The 19,235-nt window shown below is 42.6% G+C and overlaps 2 protein-coding genes across 2 annotated transcripts in view; both read right to left on the bottom strand.

The window, feature by feature from the left end:
* Nucleotides 1–2,019: 2,019 nt before the first annotated feature.
* On the bottom strand, nt 2,020–11,505 carry GRPEL2 (GrpE like 2, mitochondrial). The gene is made up of 4 exons (XM_003829045.6): nt 10,935–11,505; nt 8,141–8,294; nt 6,833–6,914; nt 2,020–5,650 (listed from the first exon to the last, which is right to left on the bottom strand). The coding sequence occupies exons 1-4, from the start codon at nt 11,009–11,011 to the stop codon at nt 5,286–5,288; spliced, it is 678 nt and encodes a 225-aa protein (XP_003829093.1). The 5' UTR covers nt 11,012–11,505; the 3' UTR covers nt 2,020–5,285.
* Nucleotides 11,506–14,748: 3,243 nt separating this feature from the next.
* Nucleotides 14,749–19,235, bottom strand: part of AFAP1L1 (actin filament associated protein 1 like 1) — a 69,882-nt gene continuing 65,395 nt past the window's right edge. The window contains exon 19 of the mRNA XM_003829047.6: nt 14,749–16,548. Within this exon, the coding sequence (XP_003829095.1) occupies nt 16,525–16,548 (24 nt within the window). The 3' untranslated portion in view covers nt 14,749–16,524. The remainder of the gene's footprint in view (nt 16,549–19,235) is intronic.

The raw sequence follows: 19,235 nt of genomic DNA, 5'->3' as shown, positions 1-19,235 counted from the left end.
GCGAGACTCTGACTCAAACAAAAACAAAAACAAAAAACTGAAGTGATTCAGAGAATGGTGAAAGAGCTTATAGCTGGGGTTCTAACTCAGCACTGAGACTTAATTTACTTGGGCCAAACTGGATTACTACTAATAAACTGGTAGATGAATAATCATGCATTTGTCATAATCTTAAACTTTTTTTTTGGCAATGTTTGTGTCAGGATGCAACACCTTTTATGTTCATTTCCAAAGGTTCAAGATACTCCCTTAAACAGTTTTTAAAACAAGCACTCATTGACCACTATGTGCCAAATTCTCTTATGAACTTATTCTGATTCTTGTCATTTTTTTGTAGGGTAAATCATCTTAGTGTTCAAATTCATCTTCTTGACTATACTTTGCTTGTAATTTTAGGGTCCTTTGTAACTCTTAAATCTAGAGCTGTTTTTTTCTGTTAGGAAGCCCTTCCAACCCTACTAGCCCATTGACAATGTGTGCGCTCATCAACATTGTAAGAGAGGTTCGAAAGAGCTGATAAGGGAAAAGCAAGTAGGCACAATTATTGTGGCACAAAGGTGCCAGACTGGGAATGCAGTGGGGTGACTGTATCATTTTATCTGCTGTTGTGTAACAAACCATTAAAAAATGTAGTGGCTTAAAGTAACAGTCATCTATTTTGCTCACACTGCACCTTAGGCAGGACTCAGTGAGATCAGCTCATCTGTTCCATGTGGTATCATTTGGGGCTGCTCCACTGGGTGTGGGAGGATCCACCTTCAAGATGGCTCACTGGCTGGCAAGACAGTGCTGGCTCAGCTGAAAGCTCAACCAGGGCCCTCAGTTCCATTCCACAGGCTACTTCAGTTTGCTCTTGGCACGATGGTAAGGTTCCAGGGGTGAGCATCCCAAGACAGGAAGTGGGGATACCAGTTTCTTAAGATCTGGGTCCAGAAAATGGCAGTGTCACTTCCACTGTATTCTATTGGTCAAGCAATCACAAAGCTCCAAGGAAACTCAAGAATGGACATGGGCCCTACTCAACAAAGGTGTCAAGAAATTCTGGAGCCATGTTTTAAAACTACAGTGAACTTGAGAGCATGGACAACATCTGAGTGGATAGGAATAAGAATATACTCACTGACTAGCACTGGGAATATGGGACACATGGTTTATGGAGCTACAGTGTACAGACAGGATTGGAAAGATAATGAAAACGCAAGACCAAATCCCAGGGAAGGCTGGCCCAACAAAGGGCCATTCAGCCAGCAGTCTAGGTATATGGAAGCTAGCTGAGAAGCAGAGGTAAAGACAAGGCCAGGCAGTCACAAGGTGGGAAGGACATGGGGAAGCTGAAGGTCAGAACAAGGCCAAGTGTCTGTAATCTGGTTAGGAGAATAGTCAGCAGTAGTCAAAGGAAATAAGACACCTAGAACCAAAAGGCGAACCCAAGAAAACAAGTCAATGCCAGAAAAGAAGGCAGAAATAGGGCTGGGAACAGTGGCTCAGGCCTGTGATCCCAGCACTTTGGGAAGCTGAGGCCGGTGGATTGCCTGAAGTCAGGAGTTCGAGACCAGCCTGGCCAACGTGGTGAAACTGTCTCTACTCAAAATACAAAAAATTAGGCGTGGTGGCAGGTGCCTGTAATCCCAGCTACTCAGGAGGCTGAGGCAGGAGAATTGCTTGAACCTGGGAGGTGGAGGTTGCGCTGAGCTGAGATTGCGCCATTGCACTCTAGCCTGGGCAACAAGAGCAAAACTCCATCTCAAAAAAAAAAAAAAAAAAAAGGCAGAAATAGGAATCCAGATCTAAGAAATATGTAGCAATCAGAAAGAGGCAAGTCAAGGAGGAATAAAACAGACAAGACTTCAACACGGAGGCAGGGTGGGGAAAGCCCACACTGCATCCACTTGGCTATGCTGCTATGAGATCTCAAGGTACCTCTCCAGAGCATCAACAAGGCAGGTCAGCAGTCATGAAGTGACCATAATGTTCCATATACAATACGAATAGGCAGACAAAGACTCTAAACACCAGAGCTGCAGTTATTTCAATTCAGGTTTTATTAAAGTTGTTTCTGAATATTTTTTCTCAGTGATCCTTGTTCTGATGAATATTACATTTCATCCTTAGTTTTGCTCATTTGATTTTGCTTTAGTGTTTAAAGAACTTTTATTTATCAAATCCTTTGCCATGAATGAGAGCACCAAATAACATATCAATACCCAACTGCCTGATTCCTTTACAGCAGTAAGAAAAGTCAGTAAAACATTTGTACAATCCAAGTACTAAAACACCAAGATCCCCTCTTCAAGTGAGAGTGAGCCAAAGCTTCCTTAGTATCATCTCAAGTCAATGTCTTTTCACTATACCATTAAGATGAAAATAACTAAGAGCACTGACACAATTTTCTTGCTCTTTCCATCTAAAAATGTGGGTTTCCTGTGGTGTGGCTAATTTTAAAAACCAGAAAATGGAAGGAAAATAAGTCAGTGAATGATTAGCTTACAAGTTTTTTCTACTCATCATTAACCAGTCTTCCCTTTTCTCTAGACTTTAGACAGCCATAAAAAGGCAGGAAAAACAATGTGCATAATAAAAAAATAAAAATAAATATCTGAGCACCTACTGTAGTAGGCATTTAACACATTTCACTTAATCCTCACAACGCTGTGAAAGAATTATTATAATCATTTTACGAATAAAGAAACAGGCTCAGAAGGGTGAAATCACTGGTGCCTAAAGTCCTGCAGGTGACTGAGCTGAGATTTAAGTTCAAGCCTATGCTCTAATATGCTGCTTTGGCTCCCCAAAGCCCTTCAACTTGAGATTCTTACTACTATAGCTTCATCTTCTAATTCTAAATTTACACTTTTAAGTCTGCAAAACTACTGAATAACAAAAGAACCTAAAATTATTCTGAATTTACTTGCCAAAATGGGAGGTGTAATAGACCATTAGAAAATTCTTCTAGCCTGGACAATATAGTGAGACCCCGCCTGTAAAAAACAACCAACCAACCAAAAAAAAAAAAAAACCAAAAAACAAAAAACAAAACTAGCCAGTCATGGTGGTGCACTTGCCTGTGGTCCTGGCTACTTGGTAGGCTGAGGTGGGAGGATCACTTGAACTCATTAGGTAGAGACATCTCTTTAGGTAATCATAACATTCCATACCTAAAATTATTGTTAATTCTAACTGGTAATGATAGCTAGCAATAAAAAAACACACAGAGAGTAATTACAATCAGCTCATTTTCTTATTGTCACCATCTGTCAAATCTCACAGAATGGAAGGCAAAAAAAAGACAACTTCCTATTGTGAACCTTGATTGTTCATTAAATTTACAATATATACTTAGTGGAATGCCAAAAGATGTTCTGGTTTTACAAGCTTAACCACCAGTCTTTTGATTGCATTTTAAAAGTGCATATTTACTTGTTTTTTAAGGGTCTAAATCTGATGAAGATGGTAAGGCCCACAAGGAGATGGCTTTATTGATAAGTTTGTGTGCTGTCTTAGAATTATCTATAATGTATAAGAGGTTAACTTTCCACCACTCCACTGAATGTCATAGAGTTCCAGTGGAAAATGAATTTTATTTTATTTTATAACTTCAACCTAAACCTATATAATCTAGACATCCAACAACATCTGATTGTCTGCTGGAGACTTCATTGCATGCCCATTAATCTTAAATGGAGACTTAATTGCATGCCCATTAATCTTAAATGATTGACATTAATATCTAGTTGTTCTTCGTTCATACTCTCACTGGAATTTAGTCAATAGTTTAGAGATTATTTTCCTTGTGTCCAGTCCTAAAAAGACTAGATTTTCATACTTCAGAAGCAGAAAGGGTGAGATTTGATCATTAAGGCCTCTTCCAACATTAAAATATCCATAATTGACTGCCTTCCTAAAATCTGACTGATGTATCATTCATTAAGTCGTTTATTGGACAAATCTTTTACAGAACACCAGCTATAAGACTGAAAAAAAACCACATAGGCCCATTAATTCTAGAGGTTAATATATAAAAGGTGAGCTCAATGTTTACACAAATGTGACTTAACAAAGAATAGGAAATAGAGCTTGTCAATATAACAGAGGTAGTGATTTGTGAGTACCAACTTAAAAAAAAAAACAACAAAAAAACTTTGCGGGCGCAGTGGTGAACGCCTGTAGTCCTAGCTACTTGGCAGGCTGAGGCAGGATTGCTTGGGCCCAGGAGTTGGAGGTCAGCCTGGGCAACACAGGAAAAAAAAAAAAAATTGCCAAGAGGAGAGAATACTTATGTTAAGTGTTCTTATCGCAAAAAATAACATAAATAGAGCCAGAGGAAACTTAAAAAAAAATTCAGCATTAACTATTAATAAATGAAATGAGAAATCATGGGAACCTAACACTTTTGTCCTGATCACCACCTCCCATCATTTAATAAAGGATTATAAGGTAAAATTGACAAAAGGGCAGAGGAGTAAAGGCTGGTGGAATAAGTTGTAGGTAAATTACCCAAATAGAGCCATCTGGGTCATTAGCTGTTAGTGCTGCCTCAGTTTGCCTGAAATGATTATATGACAAGGAGGCTGAAAATAATTTGAAGAGCAAAGACAGCACAAGGCTTTTTGGCCATTCTTGCTTGAAAGGGTCCTGGGTATCTCAAATTTCGATGCTCCTTGCCTTCCAAGTCTCATCTAGACCTTTAGCCCCTGCAAATGGGCTGAGAAAGGGGTGGGTATGGGACAATGATGTGAGCATAAAGCCTATCTAGTTGGGATTACAAGAACAAAAGATGGCTAAAAGGAAAAAAACAAAACAAAAGGTAAAGTCCTGAAAATCTATGTGTATAAAAATCAGTCCAAATGATCTAAATTTATACGACCACGAAGCTTTATCCTGTAAGTACCCCAATGTTGAACCAATCCCTACCATCTCTTTTCCACAAAATACAAGATACTACACAATTCCTGTTATAGAGACCACTAGGAAGAAACATGTAGTTGAAAACCCATAGTTAAAAGGATTTTGGATTCAAATTTATCACAGTACCAATTTTCCTAAACATGTTTTGATAAAGACCATTGGAACACCTGTCACACTGTTCAAATGCCCAATGGTAAGACTTCTGATGAGACCAAACAGGTCACATTAAATCAACAGAATATCTTAGAAATAAAGCCAATATGACTAAATCCAAAACATATCACATGAAGTACCTCATGTACAATACAAACCTAGTTTAATAAATAAAAGAAACATAGGTGACTGCGCTCTGGGAGAACATCCAGTTCCTGATGGCCTCTTCACAGTCTTCTCTGAGACTCCACTGCCACTTCCACTCGGGCAAGCCTAATGGTGCGGCCATGAAGTTTGTAGCCATCTTGTCTTACTAATGCCACAGTGCCAGGCTGCACCCCAACACCAGCTGGCACATGACAGATGAGTTCATGCTCATGGGGGTCATATTTGTCACCAATGGGTGTCAGTTTCTCCAGGCCATGCTTGGCAAACACACTTTTCAGCTTTGCTTCTAAAAGCAACAACCCTCGGAAGACCTTCTCCAGAGTGAGCTTTTGGTCCTCAGGCTCCGATTCTTCAGAAATGCACTCTGTAGTCTTCTCCAAAATGTCAGCCACCTCCACCAAGTCCTTACAGAAACTCTGGATTCCTGCAGAGAAGCCAGGTATTTTTATTGTTTGTGAGGAAATCACTCTGCCCGTGGGCATAGAGTTTGGGTAAGGCCTAGATAGACGGCTAGTATGCTGAGTAGTCCAGCAAGTGGAAAGGTTGCCACACAGGACTCAGAGATCATCACTGATTACCACCCCAACCCAACTGACAAGTCAGTGTCTCTCTCAGAAGGCATATAAGACTAGGAACTTGACTAGGAAATGGAAAAGACAGAACCCAAGAACTAGGTAAGACTATACACAACAGGCTTAAACCTGTTCTTTAAAAACAACTATTTTTATGTACATGAATTTTTGTTGCTATTTGCTTGTAGTATTATGTACATTTTGAAAATTCCTGCCTGTCCCAGTTGTGCTATGGCATACATTCTCAACAGGGACAAGACATTAATATTTCACGAGAAGGGCACTAACAATAAAAAAAGAAAGTCAACAACACTATGCTAAGGGGTGTCATGAATGGTTTATTCTTGAGGACTGGCTAAATAGGAACACGAAAGTAAGACACAGCCATAGATGAGGTAAGTTGGCTATGAAGTTGCTAGAGATGGACCACAAAACTTGTCTGATTTTTTAAAAGAGTCATACGAACTGTTACAAGACAAAAGTAAATTCAGTTGTTGAGAAATCCCATTACGCTCAATTCTAAAACTTGCTTTTTCTTACGGAAATGAGGGCAAGAAAGTCATCATTAGAGAGGTCTATGACACGATACCAAAGCTCCAGTGGGGGCTGGTGAGAGGCAAGGACTTTGTTAATCTGACTTTAATCCAGGGACAGGCTTAAGGCCTTGTGTCAAAACAGGCTAGGTCTTTGACTTTGAAGTCAAAGACATTTTTCATTTTTTTTTTTGAGACTGAGTCTCATTCTGTTGACCAGGCTGGAGTGTAGGGGCATGATCCTGGCTTACTGCAACCTCTGCCTCCTGGGTTCAAGTGATTCTCGTGCCTCAGCCTCCAGAGTAGCTGGGATTACAGGCGCCCGCCACCATGCCTAGCTAGTTTGTATTTTCAGTAGAGACGAGGTGTCATGTTGGCCAGACTGGTCTTGAATCCTGATCTCATGTGATCTGACAGCCTTAGACTCTCAAAGTGCTGGGATTACAGGCATAAGCCACTGTGCCCAACCAAAGACATTTTTATTGTAAATAAATCTCTCACCAAATATCTTGGCGTCTTCCACACATCTCTGGGTTCGCCTCCTTATGTTTTCACAATCAGCTATAGCTCTCTGGTATCTCACCTGAATATCAAAAGCAAAATCAAAAGGATGAGAAAACAAATACTTATTGGTGGAAGAGAATGTTTTTGCTTACTTTACAAATTTCACCCTTTTGATAGGTTTTTATAAAACAAACTAGGAGTTACAGAAATCTTAGATCAGCTACTCCAAATCCCCAGTCAACGCAGAAACCCACTCTTTAGCACACTGCTAGGTAGTCATTTAGCCTGACAGTTCAAACTCCTAATGGTTTCAAGTTCATTATCTTGAGGAAAAGCTTTCTTTTTCACATTCAGCCAACACTGCCAACCTCCAACTTCCTTTCATTGACTTGAACTTAAGGATAACTGAGAATAAGTTTTAAAAGTATGTCATCTAGGCAGGGCACGGTGGCTCATGCCTGTAATCCCAGCATTTTGGGAGGCTGAGATGGGCGAATCACTTGAGGTCAGGAGTTTGAGACCAGCCTGGCCAACATGGTAAAACCCTGTCTCTACTAAAAATACAAAAATCAGCCTGGCATGGTGTCAGGCACCTGTAATCCCAGCTATTCGGGAGGCTGAGGCAGAAGAAGCACTTGAACCCGGGAGGCAGAGGTTGCAGTGAGCTGAGATCATGCCATTGTACTCCAGCCTGGACAACAAGAGTGAAACTACGTCTCATTTAAAAAAAAAAAAGTATGTCATCTATTTGGAGGCAGTTATTTTACCCTCTTTAGTCCTTTTCTCTCTCATTCTTAAGACAATTCGTGGTTCTTTCAATTGCTGTCATAAGGAATGCTTTCCAGCCTCCTTACCATTCTATCTAGGTGGTTTTGCTTTGGAATTCCTCTAGTTTATCTATCTCCCTCTAAGTGTGTCTATCAACCCAGGACTGGGTCCAGTATGCCAGACATGGTCTCATCAGCAAAGAACAATGGTCAGTGACCTCACTCATTCAACAAATATTTATTGTCTACTATATTCCAGGCACTGTACACCTCCTTTAATCTGCTGAAACATCAGATATCTAAGTGCTGTGACATAACAGGAAACCGAAAAGAGATGACTATCTTTAGCCAGTGGTGTTTTTGAACTACTACAGTTTTTTTCTGCCCAGTATACCTAGCAAGGAGTGGAGGAGGGATGAGGGGTAGCAGATAAAGAGCCAATTAAAGAAAACTTCATTTTGAAAATTGACATAAAAAACTTTATGTGGATATTTAAACTAGAGAGAGGATATGAAGAAGAAATATAAAATCGACTCACTGTTAAATCTTGGACTTCTTTCTCCAGTTTAACAGCTTTTACCCTTAAGGCTCGTTCAGCAAGAGGGGGCCCAAGCTCATCAGGAGGGTCCTCAGAACGGCAGTCCTCACCAGCAGTTCTCTGGGTGGCAGTGCTGAATGGAAGCGGCCATCCCCTAAAACAGGAAGGAGGTGGCACATAATGAAGAAATGCCATCATAAGCCAAAATTACAACCAAGTTTAGAGACCAGAGATCTTCCCAGATGGAATCTCTGGAGAAAGTGTTTTCAGTTATAGTAACAAATGAACACTTACGAAGTCCTTACCATGTACCAGACACTGTTTTACTTGAGTCATCTTTTCCTCTCACAACAATATGTGAGATAAGTCCTATCATTATCCCTATTTTACAGATGAGAAAACTGATGCTGAGAGGCTTAAGGCATAATGGCCTGCTCAAGATCACATAGTTGGTATTCTGCTGGGTCAGGACACTAAGAACCAGGCAGCAGAAATAGCCAGAACTGGGTATACAAAAGTCAGCATAAGGAAACCAAATGCTAGTACCCAGAACCAGAGGAGCATTATCAGAAGTGGGCATTCAAAAAGTCATATAGTTCTGGTTCAACCTTCTAACTTACAGATGAGGGAAATTAAGTCCAGTAAAGGGACCTTAACGCTTAGAATTCTAAGCCTTCCTCACCACAACCTGTAAGGCTTTTAGGAGACCTGTGCTGAGAAAGAAATTCTCACCTATAAATAAGATCAAGTCAATGAAATACTTATGCAATACTATATGTTACTGCCGGTGAACTATAGACACAGGTGAAAATAGATCTTTGCATTCAACTAGTTATGTAATCTAGAATTTTGTACAGCTAAACTGTTTTGACATTTAGTTCAGTTTACACAGAAATAAATTTAGACTAGGGGCTAGTTTACAGCAAATCTTGGGCTGTGGCAGTCCTGACCCCCAGTTCAAGGAAGTTTCCATTGCAACTCCTGGATCTTCGTAATTTGACTGTAAGTAAAATTATCTTGAAAATCAATCTGTGAGTACATGAGTTCTTTAAAACAATTTTTATGGACGGGCATATACTGTAGAGTGGTCCTCACGGAGACAGCTGAGCAAAGGCTTAAAGAGGGTAAAGGAGTCAGCTTTAGAAAAGGGAAGAGCATCCTGGGCAGAGCAAATAGCTAGTTTAAAGGTGTAAGCAAGAGGACTTTTATCTCTCCTACTTTCCAAGCTGATCTTAAATTCAATTATTATAATCCGGTGTGTGATTTTATAGACAGTTCCACATTTTGGGGTCAGAAAATATGGTCACCGTAGATCTGGGGCTAATTACACACGGTGAAACATCTTCTCCCTAAAAAAACCACATTTATCCACTTGAAAAAGCAGGTCAAAATATTCTCAGGGGCCGGGCGCGGTGGCTCACGCCTGTAATCCCAGCACTTTGGGAGGCCGAGGCGTGCGGATCACGAGGTCAGGAGATCGAGACCACGGTGAAACCCCGTCTCTACTAAAAATACAAAAAATTAGCTGGGCGTAGTGGCGGGCGCCTGTAGTCCCAGCTACTCGGGAGGCTGAGGCAGGAGAATGGCGTGAACCCGGGAGGCGGAGCTTGCAGTGAGCCGAGATTGTGCCACTGCACTCCAGCCTGGGCGACAGAATGAGACTCCGTCTCAAAAAAAAAAAAAAAAAAAAAAAAATTCTCAGGGCCAGTTCAAAGGGAAAATGGCCAAAGCTTAGACCAAGAAATAGGGGTGGGGAGTTGTGGCCAATCTCAATTCCTACTGCTTCAGAACTGGAGTAGGCAGACAGCTTATCAGAAGGAACCATTTTTCTTCTGGTCATTTCCTTACATCACCAACAAGCTGCCAAAAAGACTTGAGAACGGTAAGCAAAACCAAGTCCCGAAACCCTGAATGCAACCTCTCACTTAGGTGCTAGGGTAGGATGTTGGCTCAGGTGTGTTAAGGTAAAAAGGGTGACATAAGAAGTTAAGCACATTTACCAGATTCTCCCGTAGCTTACTTTACTATTCAGAGGTCCAACCCTACCTCGTACTCAACTATTTTTATTCTCTATCCCAGGAAGAAACAGTGTAGGGGCAATAGTCTCTGAGAAAATTAATTAACATCGCTCATTAAATAAGAGCGCCGATTCTAACGCCCTGACTGGTTTCCAGCCCGGGTTCCACCACTTCCCAAATATTTAAGTTTGGAAGTTACTCAACTTTTCTAAACCTCACTTTCCTTAACTACTAAATGGGGAATAATAAAAAGAACCACCCATAATTCTGCAGTCGGCCTCGTAAGCGACCAATAAAAGCTGCCGATGGAACTTGTCTTCCGAAGGCTGATGCAATGGCCGTTTGGAGAAACAAGTTCAGCGGCCTCCTTTTACTGACAGGTACAACAGTGCCCGGATAACGGAGAAAGGACTGGCCTTAGGTCACACGGAGTGAGGGGAGAGAACCCAAATTTACCCACAGGTACCACAGGCTGGGAGAAGAGGCCGGGAGAGTGGTACATCCCTCCCTTGGGGGCTTAAGAGACTTCTCACCTTCCAGGCCATGCATGACCTCGGATCTCCTTACCTTCCTCGGCCTAAGAAAGAGGCACGGCTGATGGCCTCAGTTTCCCCGTCTGTAAAATGGGGCCGTGAGTGCACGGTCGTAGAGGCCGAGAAGCTTGGTCCCCTGGCCTACGCTCAGATAGCTCTCGCCTTCCAGCCCACAACCACCCCGGCTGGCTCGCTAGCCCCTCAGAGTCCTCACGCTCCCGACCCCCCGCCTGCAATGCTTACTTGCTCTCCCACGCGGCACTCCAGGCCAGTAGGCGATGCACCCGCAGCCGGCCCGCCCACAGCGACCGTACGGCCATGTTTCCAATTTGGGCTGAGAGAGGCAGCGCACGCGCACTTGCTGCGAGTGAAGAGATGCTCCCGCTTAAAAACCAGCCTTTGCGGGCGTTTCCCTCTCAGGACTTCCGGACAGGAACGCTATGCTTCCGGTTGCCCGGTGGGCCGCGCAGTTCCCCATCCGGTCGTCCGGAGCGAAGGCAACACTTCCGGCTCTCAGTGTGTTCCGCGGGTAGGCGAGGTCCTAGTAGTAACTACAGTCTCCGTGCCGGGCGCAGGGTCGGCAGCAAAGAAAGCAGATCATAGCTGTGCCCGCATGGAGCTTACTTGATATTATGAGCGATAAACAGATACAAGCGGGATGTAAAGTCAGAATATGAGCGGTGTTTAAAGGTGAGGGGCAGGTGTTGCGGAAGCCTAGAATAGAAATCTAGCCTTGTGGGAAGTTTTCCCAGAGGAAGCGGGTATTTGAGCTGAGCTGAAGAAAGGGTTCAGGCAGAGGGAAACATCTGCAGAAGCCTAATAAAGAGAGAAGAGTATTGCATGTAAGGGACTGAAATATACTGAGGCGGGAGGGCAACAGGACTGGTGGTTAGGAAGGGCTAGATCACGTGAGCGGTTTAAAACATCGCAGCCTGAACCATTGCCCATCGCTCCTCTCAGTCTTTTTCTCTAATGCCCTTCTTATCGACTGAATTGTTTTTTAAATGGTGTGTATTTTCTCATTTCCTCTCACTAAAATGTAAGCTCTTTTAAGGCAGAGATATTGTCTATTCATTCCCATTGAGCAGTGCCCTAATATAGGTGTTCAAAATTATTTTTTTTGAGATGGAGTCTCACTCTGTCACCCAGGCTGGAGTGCAGTGGCACGATCTCGGCTCACTGCAACCTCTGCCTCCCAGGTTCAAGTGATTCTCCTGCCTCAGCCTCCTCAGTAGCTGGGATTACAGGCGCCCACTACGCCCGGCTAATTTTTGAATTTTTAGTAGAGACAGGGTTTCACCATGTTGGTTAGGCTGGGCTTGAACTCCTGACCTCAGGTGATCTGCTTTCCTCAGCCTTCCAAAGTGCTGGGATTACAGGCATGAGCCACCGCCCCCGGCTTCAAAAAACTTTTTTGCTGAATGCAATTTAGTCTGATTCTGATTGCAATGGAATGTGAAAATAAATAAAACCTAAAAGCTGTTGGAACCTCCCAAATACTTTAAGCTTTGAGAGAGATGTGTCTGTGGTCTGAGTCCATGTAGCATGTTTTGTAGTTCTGCTTCTTAGAATTATAGCTTAATTCTCTTCCTCATTGTTCTTGTTCTGTAATGACTAGGAAAGAGCAGAGACCAGATTTCTTCCCTCTCAATTACTGATGTTTGTAATAGACAGCCTCCTTTATTGTCCTGCACCTAACTCAGACTAGATGGTGCCCTGAACTGAACTGACCCCATGACAGTTACATCTGCAGGGTGTGATGTTAAATATACCTTTCTTGAAGGAAAAAGACCACCTTAACTACTCAGATCATTGTAACTATGCATTAAGCCTTGCATAGAAAGATGTTGAAATTCTGTTAAACCTCACTGAACCCAAACTTTCACACTTTGGAACACTGACTTCCATCCTTTTTAAGACAGACATATTTTTCCATTCTGTGCTTCCTGGGCAGGCCATCCTCAACCTTTGTGCTTGAATAAACTCTCTTTAAACTAGATTCTGACCTTTTAAATTATTTTAGATTGACAGGGAACATGTGACAAAGGCTTTACATGTTTAAAGAGTCACTTTGACTGCTGTGTGAAGCAGATTGCAAGGTGTAAGAAAAGAGGTAGGGAAGGCAATATGTTGCAGTAGCCCAGGCAAGATGGGGCTATATTCTGTCCTGGAAGAACAGAGAGAGACCTTCCTACTTTACCACTGTAAAGTAACTGTGTCCAGCACCCTTTTAGTTTCTTAGTATTTTATTTCTTTTGCTTCCTTGTTAAGGTTTTTTCCTCCAACTAGAATGTGAGCTTCATGAGGTGTCTGTCTTGTTCACCACTGATTTCTGACATCTAGGATAGTAGGTACTCAAGTATTTGTTGAATGACTTAATTAAGTTGGATAGTGTCAGTGAAGATAGGAAGATATGGATGAATTTTAGAGATTTAGGATGGAAAGCTGACAGACTGAGAGGATGGATTGGTGACTGGGGTCCAGGGCACTTGGAGTTGCCAGCTTAGTTACTGGATAGCCCCTAAATTTTTTTTTTTAAGGGAATGGGAAGTGTTCCTTGAGCACTCTAAATCTTGTCATAACATGGGTTATTTGTACTGTAGTTATTTGGGTCAGATTTTCTTTCCTGCTTGTCTCTGAGTTCCATGAGGACAGAGCTGGAGTATTTTCATCTTTTTATCTAATCCGAGGTCCAACTCAAATGTGTCATGACCAATAACTTATATTTTCTTTTTGGCCTTATGAAAAGGGTGATATGGTTTAGGGAGGTATTATGATTCTCTTTTACATATGAGAAAATTGAGGCTCAGAAAGGTTGGTAAACCTGTGCAAGATCCCGCAATAAGGAAACAGTGACAGTAGAATTCTGACAGACTGAACACTTGGCAGTGTTGGGCTTAGACCTGTGGCTTACACTTTGAAAAAACACAACCAAATAAGGCATTTTTTTTTTTGAGATGGAGTCTTGCTATTGCCCAGGCTGGAGTGCAGTGGTGCGATCTCGGCTCACTGCAACCTCCGCCTCCCGGGTTCAAGTGATTCTCCTCCCTCAGCCTCCCAAGTAGCTGGGACTACAGGCATGTGCCACCGTGCCCAGCTAACTTTTGTATTTTTGATAGAGATGGGGTTTTGCCATGTTGGCCAGGCTGGTCTTGAACTCCTGACCTCAGGTGATCCACCCGCTTCGGCCTCCCAAAGTGCTGGGATTACAGGCATGAGCCACCATACCTGGCCTAAACAAAGCATTTTAACAACCAAGAACAAGTGGCATCTGTGCCTTAGCCATTTTGCTTACATTTCTCCTAGCTGCCTAACGTTCACCAGGTTGCTGCTTGCATCCATGCATTCATTCATCTATTTATTAAGTGCTAGTGTGCTTCTGAATGTTGCAGTACAAGGGGAGGGAGATATATGGATGACATAGAGCTTTAAAATTAAGAATAAGGCTCTAGGGTCAGACTTCTTATATTCACATGCTGGCTCCACCAGCATGTAAATATAAGAACTATGGGAGCTTGGGCAAGTTACCTGACCTCTGTGAGCTTCCATTTCCTGAACTGTGAAAACTAGGGCAATATAACTTATCTCAGGGTTTCAGTGAAAACTAAAGGGATAATACCTAGAAAAGTGGTTAGTTAGCACCAGGACTGGCTATCTAATTTAAAGGGCAAAAGGAAAAGCAGAACTCCTTGTTCAAATATGATTAAGAAGGCAATAGTAGAGCATTAAACCAAGAACAGGGCCCTTCTAAGCATGGGGCCCTGTGTGACTGCACAGGTTGCATGCCTGTGAAGCTGGCCATGGCTGACACAGTGCCTGACATATGGTGAGTGCTTGATAAATGTTAATTATTAATTACTCCCAGCCACTCCTCGCAGAGTTCAAGATCTGTTGGTGAGAAAAGACAACCCCAAAATAACTGCATAAGAAAGAGTATGACAGACACTGAAGACATAGTTGGAGAGTTAGGTGACATTTCAGGATCCACGTTTTAAAAAAGAACACTGAAAAGTAATTTCCTCTTCAGTGGAAAGAACACAGGCTTGTGAGTCAGACATTTCTGATATAGCTAATAATAGCCACTTTTTTTTTTTTAATAGATGGGGTCTTGCTATTTGCTTAGGCTGGAGTGCAGTGGCAATTCACAGGCGTGATCATAGTGCACTACAGTCTCAAACTCCTGGGCTCAAGCGGTCCTCCTGCCTCAGCCTCCTGAGTAGCTGGGACTACAGGCGAGTACCACCATGCCTGGCTAATGAGAGCCACTATTGACTGAGCATTTCTTATTTCTCAGACACTATGCAAGATGCCTACTATATATTATCTTATTAAATCTTCCCAACAATCTTGGGAGAAAAGTAACAATTGTTAGTCCCATTTCACAGATAAGGAAAACAAGAATCAGAGCAATCAAGTGACTTTCCCAAGGTCACCCAGCTGGTCATTAGAGGCATGGCTCAAACCTAGCCCTATCTGGATCTGGGCTTATAACCCCTAAGTCCTACGCTCTGCCACTAATCAGTGGGTGATTACTGGTCAGGTTATTTTTCCTGCTGTGGTCTCCAGCTACCTCAGAGGGTGATAAAGTTTGAGTGAGGCTAAAGTCTGTAAAACCTTAGGTGGGTTAAAATATGTAACCCCTATAGCAAAGTGGCCATGGTTATTCTGGGATTTTCCTTCTTTCCTCTTGAGCTAAGCACTGGCTCTTAAGAGTTAAGTGGTTTTATCTTTATTGGAAGGAAATGTGTTAAAGACAGACTCACTACGGTGTTGAGACAGTAGTGAGTAGCACAGTAAGGAGACTGCCCAGGACTTGAGGTCCTTGGTCCCTCTATAGAAGTATCAAGTGTTTGTAAAAGGTTTAGCACCCATGTGACAGAAAGAAGCCATCATCCTCTTAATTTCTCTTGGTTTTACTTAATATATAGAAGGGCAAACTAGTGGGCCTCTGAGTGCAAGATGAGGACTTCATTAGAATAAAGACATATTGCCTCCTGGATTTCTAACCCATAGCTCCAAGAGCCTCAGTGTCAGAACATAGGTAAGGGACTTGATTTACTGAGAGACCCTACCCTACAACATCCTGTGGACATTAGAGCTCTGTGCTCCTGTCACTGAGTATCACTGTGAGCTTAAAATATGTCAGCTGCTCCATTTCTCTTTCCTTTTGTGTATTCAGAGCTCTGATTTTAAAACAGTGAAATCTGGAAGATTCCAGTAGCTGCACTCTGTCTAAAGCATATGAGGAATGACTGTAGAATTTGCATGTCCTCTATAGCTTTTGTTCACATGTATGCAGGCAGGGATAATGTTATTGATTGTTCAACCTATTTACCTTGCCCAGGGGTTGTTAGTAATGCCCAATATGAATCAAGTTGGCACAAGTGTGATCAGATGATCAGGTCTTGTCTCTTTACACTGCACCACCAATGCTTCAGCACTGCCTCCCTTTGCCTTAAGGACTGGGAGTGCGAAGCTGTGAATGGGATGGAAGGGGTTACTCACATGTGCTTTCATTTCTTCTTCCCTTCCTCAGAAGGGAAGGCAAAGACATCTATAAAACCTTTACAGCTGTGCAAACTTCTGTATCCCTCCATCCTCATTTCCACCCTTTGTAAAGTCATAAGGATGCTCTCCATTTCCCTCTTCCCTTCTACTTGTTCCCTCCCCATATCCCCTAAAATCATGCAGACAATAAAGGCTGGTATTTTGGGTGCCCTGGAGAACGAGGGCTACTTCCTAGTCTTCTCTTGGTGTCTCCTTGTGAAAAAAGCATTTCTTCCTCAGGTGGACAAGCTGGCATTTCCTTTGGAATGAAATCCTCATCCTCTTCCTAGGTCTTCTTCATTTCCCATTCCTGAATCACAGAAAAAGAAGACAAATCAATTTGCTGAATGGTCTAGTGTGACATGGATAAAGAGATTTCATGGCACCTAGTTAGATGAAGATCTCCACTAGCCAGGTTGCGTTGGGTTCTAACCCCCTCTCTCTCTTTCTGTGGCCCTGAGTAAGTCACTTCTCCATGCTGGTATCTCTTGTCCCTTCATCCATTCTCAACATAGTTGCCTGAATGGTCTTTAAAAAATGTAATTTATATCCAAAACCCTTTGCTCAAAACCTTCCATCATGTCACAACAAGATCCATTATGTTAGAACAAGATCCATGGTTCCTCAGTGGCCTGAAAGGCTTTAGATGAAAGGCTGGTAAACGATAGTCTGTGGGCCAAGTCTGGCCTATTGTCCATTCTCATATAATCCATCAGCTCTTATTTCTAAATGTTTGAAAAAAAAATCAAAAGAAGACGACTATCTCATGACACATGAAAATGATACGAAATTCAAATTTCAGTGCCTGTAAATAAGTTTTATTGGGCTAGGTGCAGTGGCTCATGCCTGTAATCCCAGCACTTTGGGAGGCTGAGGTGGGCGGATCACGAGGTCAGGAGTTCGAGACCAACCTGACCAACATGGTGAAACCCCCCCGTCTCTACTAAAAATACAAAAAAATTAGCCGAGTGTGGTGGTGTGCACCTGTAATCCCAGCTACACAGGAGGCTAAGGCAGGAGAATTGCTTGAACTTGGGAGGTGGAGGTTGCAGTGAGCCAAGATCATACCACTGCACTCCAGCCTGGGTGACAGAGCGAGACTCCATCTCAAAAAAAAAAAAAAAAAGCTTTATTGGGACACAGCCATTTTCATCATCATTTTCATATGGTCCATGGCTATTTTCATGCGACAATGGCAGAGTTGAGAGGCTGTGGAACAGATCATATGGTTCAGAAAGCCTAAACTATTTACTCTCTGGCCCTTTACAGAAAAAGTTTGCTGACTGCTGGTCTAGATGATCTAGCCCCTCACTGGTTACTTCTCTGATCTCATCTCCTAATGCTCACTCTTTGTTCCTTTCACTGGAATCACCTGGATCTTCTTGATGTTCCTCAAACATGCCAAGCTTTTTCCCACTTCAGGGACTTGACACTTGCTCTTCTCTCTGCCTGGATCGTCCTTCCCTCAGCCCCCTGCATGGGTTTCTCCCTCACACTCCATTCAGGTCTCTGCCTATGTGTCACCTTCTTGAAAGGGTCTTTGCTATCACTGTGCTTAAGCCCCTTTGGGAGGTTCATCTTCTCTGGCATCACATTCTTTATTTATGTGTGGTATTTAAAGTCTTGTCTTCCCAACTCTATGAGACCAGGGACTTTTTTGGGTTCCCTGTTATGTAACCAGAAACTAGAACAAGACTGGCATATGGTAGGTCTTCAACAAATATTTGTTTAATGACTGACTAACTGTAGGAAAGAATAAAGACTCTTCCCTCTTAGGCTCTGAAATTCAATTCCAACCTGAGGATGCAGCTCCAGCCTAGACATAGAGCCATGCTTTTTTTGAGACAGGGTCTCACTTAGTGTCATCTAGGCTGGAGTGCAGTGGTGTGATCAGGGCTCACTGTAGCCTCACCCCTCCCACTGGGCTCAAGTGATCCTCCCACCGTAGCCTATGGAGTAGCTGGGACTATAGGCATGTGCCACCACACCCGGCTAATTTTTTTGTAGTTTTTGTAGACACAGGGTTTCGCCATGTTGCCCAGGCTGATCTCGAACTCCTGGGTTCAAGGATCCTCCCACCTCAGCCACCCAAAGTGCTAGGATTACAGGTGTGAGCCACTGTGCCTGGCCAAGCCATGCATTTTAAAAGTCGTGCTGGTGTGATCCTAGACAAAATGTTGCCGATTCCCAAAGCAGTGTTGATATGAAGCTAATAAACAGCTGTCCTTTAAATGTATTCTAATATGATATGCAATTTCAGCTCATAAATGATCAGGCACTGCCTGCCTCTTCCCCCTTCATGGTTTCCATGCTCGCTCTCCCTCTTTGCTCCAGCTGCTCTGGCCTCCATCTGGCCATCAGGCACGCTTGAGAGCTTTTGCACCTGCTGTCCCCTCTTGCTGGAAAGCTTCTGCTCTAGATCTTCTCATGTTCCTTTCCCATCATTTGGGTCACTGCTAGGAGAGGCCCTCTCTGACCACTGTGTATATTGCTCCAACCCTACTCCCAGTCTCTGTCCCTTTCTATATATATGTATATATTTGTAGATGTATCACTTTCTGGAATTATCTTCTTACATTAACAGGGCACTTATGTATTATCTGTCTCCTTTCACTGGCTTGGAAGTTCCTTGAAAACCAGGACCTCATCTGTCTTGTTCACTGGTTTATCTACCACTTAAACTTCGGTCTTCTCCGCTGTGAAATGGGGCTAAGAATGCCCACTTTACTTGGTTATTGCAAAGATGGAATGAAGGAACATGTTCAAGAGTGTTTAGTGAAGTGTCAAGCATTTAGCAGGTGCTTAATATGTGTTTCTTGAATGAACGAAATTGGAGTTTTCCACTACTTTAAATAGGGTGTTCCCCCTTTTATTATGTTTCTAATTTGAACTATTTTTTTTGATTTGACATATTGTGAAATGATTATCACAGTCAAGTTTAGTTAACACATCTCACCTCACCTAGTTATCATTTGTGTGTGTGTGTGTGGTGAGAAC

Source organism: Pan paniscus, chromosome 4 (assembly GCF_029289425.2).
Source record: "Pan paniscus chromosome 4, NHGRI_mPanPan1-v2.0_pri, whole genome shotgun sequence".
NCBI classification, from domain to species: domain Eukaryota; kingdom Metazoa; phylum Chordata; class Mammalia; order Primates; family Hominidae; genus Pan; species Pan paniscus.
Note: the sequence above shows the minus strand (reverse complement) of the source record. Positions and strands in the feature narration are given on the sequence as shown.

Excerpts from the sequence above, each read along its gene's own strand:
- GRPEL2 (XM_003829045.6), bottom strand. The coding sequence starts at position 11,011 with ATGGCCGTACGGTCGCTGTGGGCGGGCCGGCTGCGGGTGCATCGCCTA. Across the intron at positions 6,915-8,140 it reads AAGAAGTCCAAGATTTAACA|GTGAGATACCAGAGAGCTAT; the intron begins GTGAGTCGATTT and ends TTTGATATTCAG. Across the intron at positions 5,651-6,832 it reads GGAAGACGCCAAGATATTTG|GAATCCAGAGTTTCTGTAAG; the intron begins GTGAGAGATTTA and ends GCTTCTCTGCAG.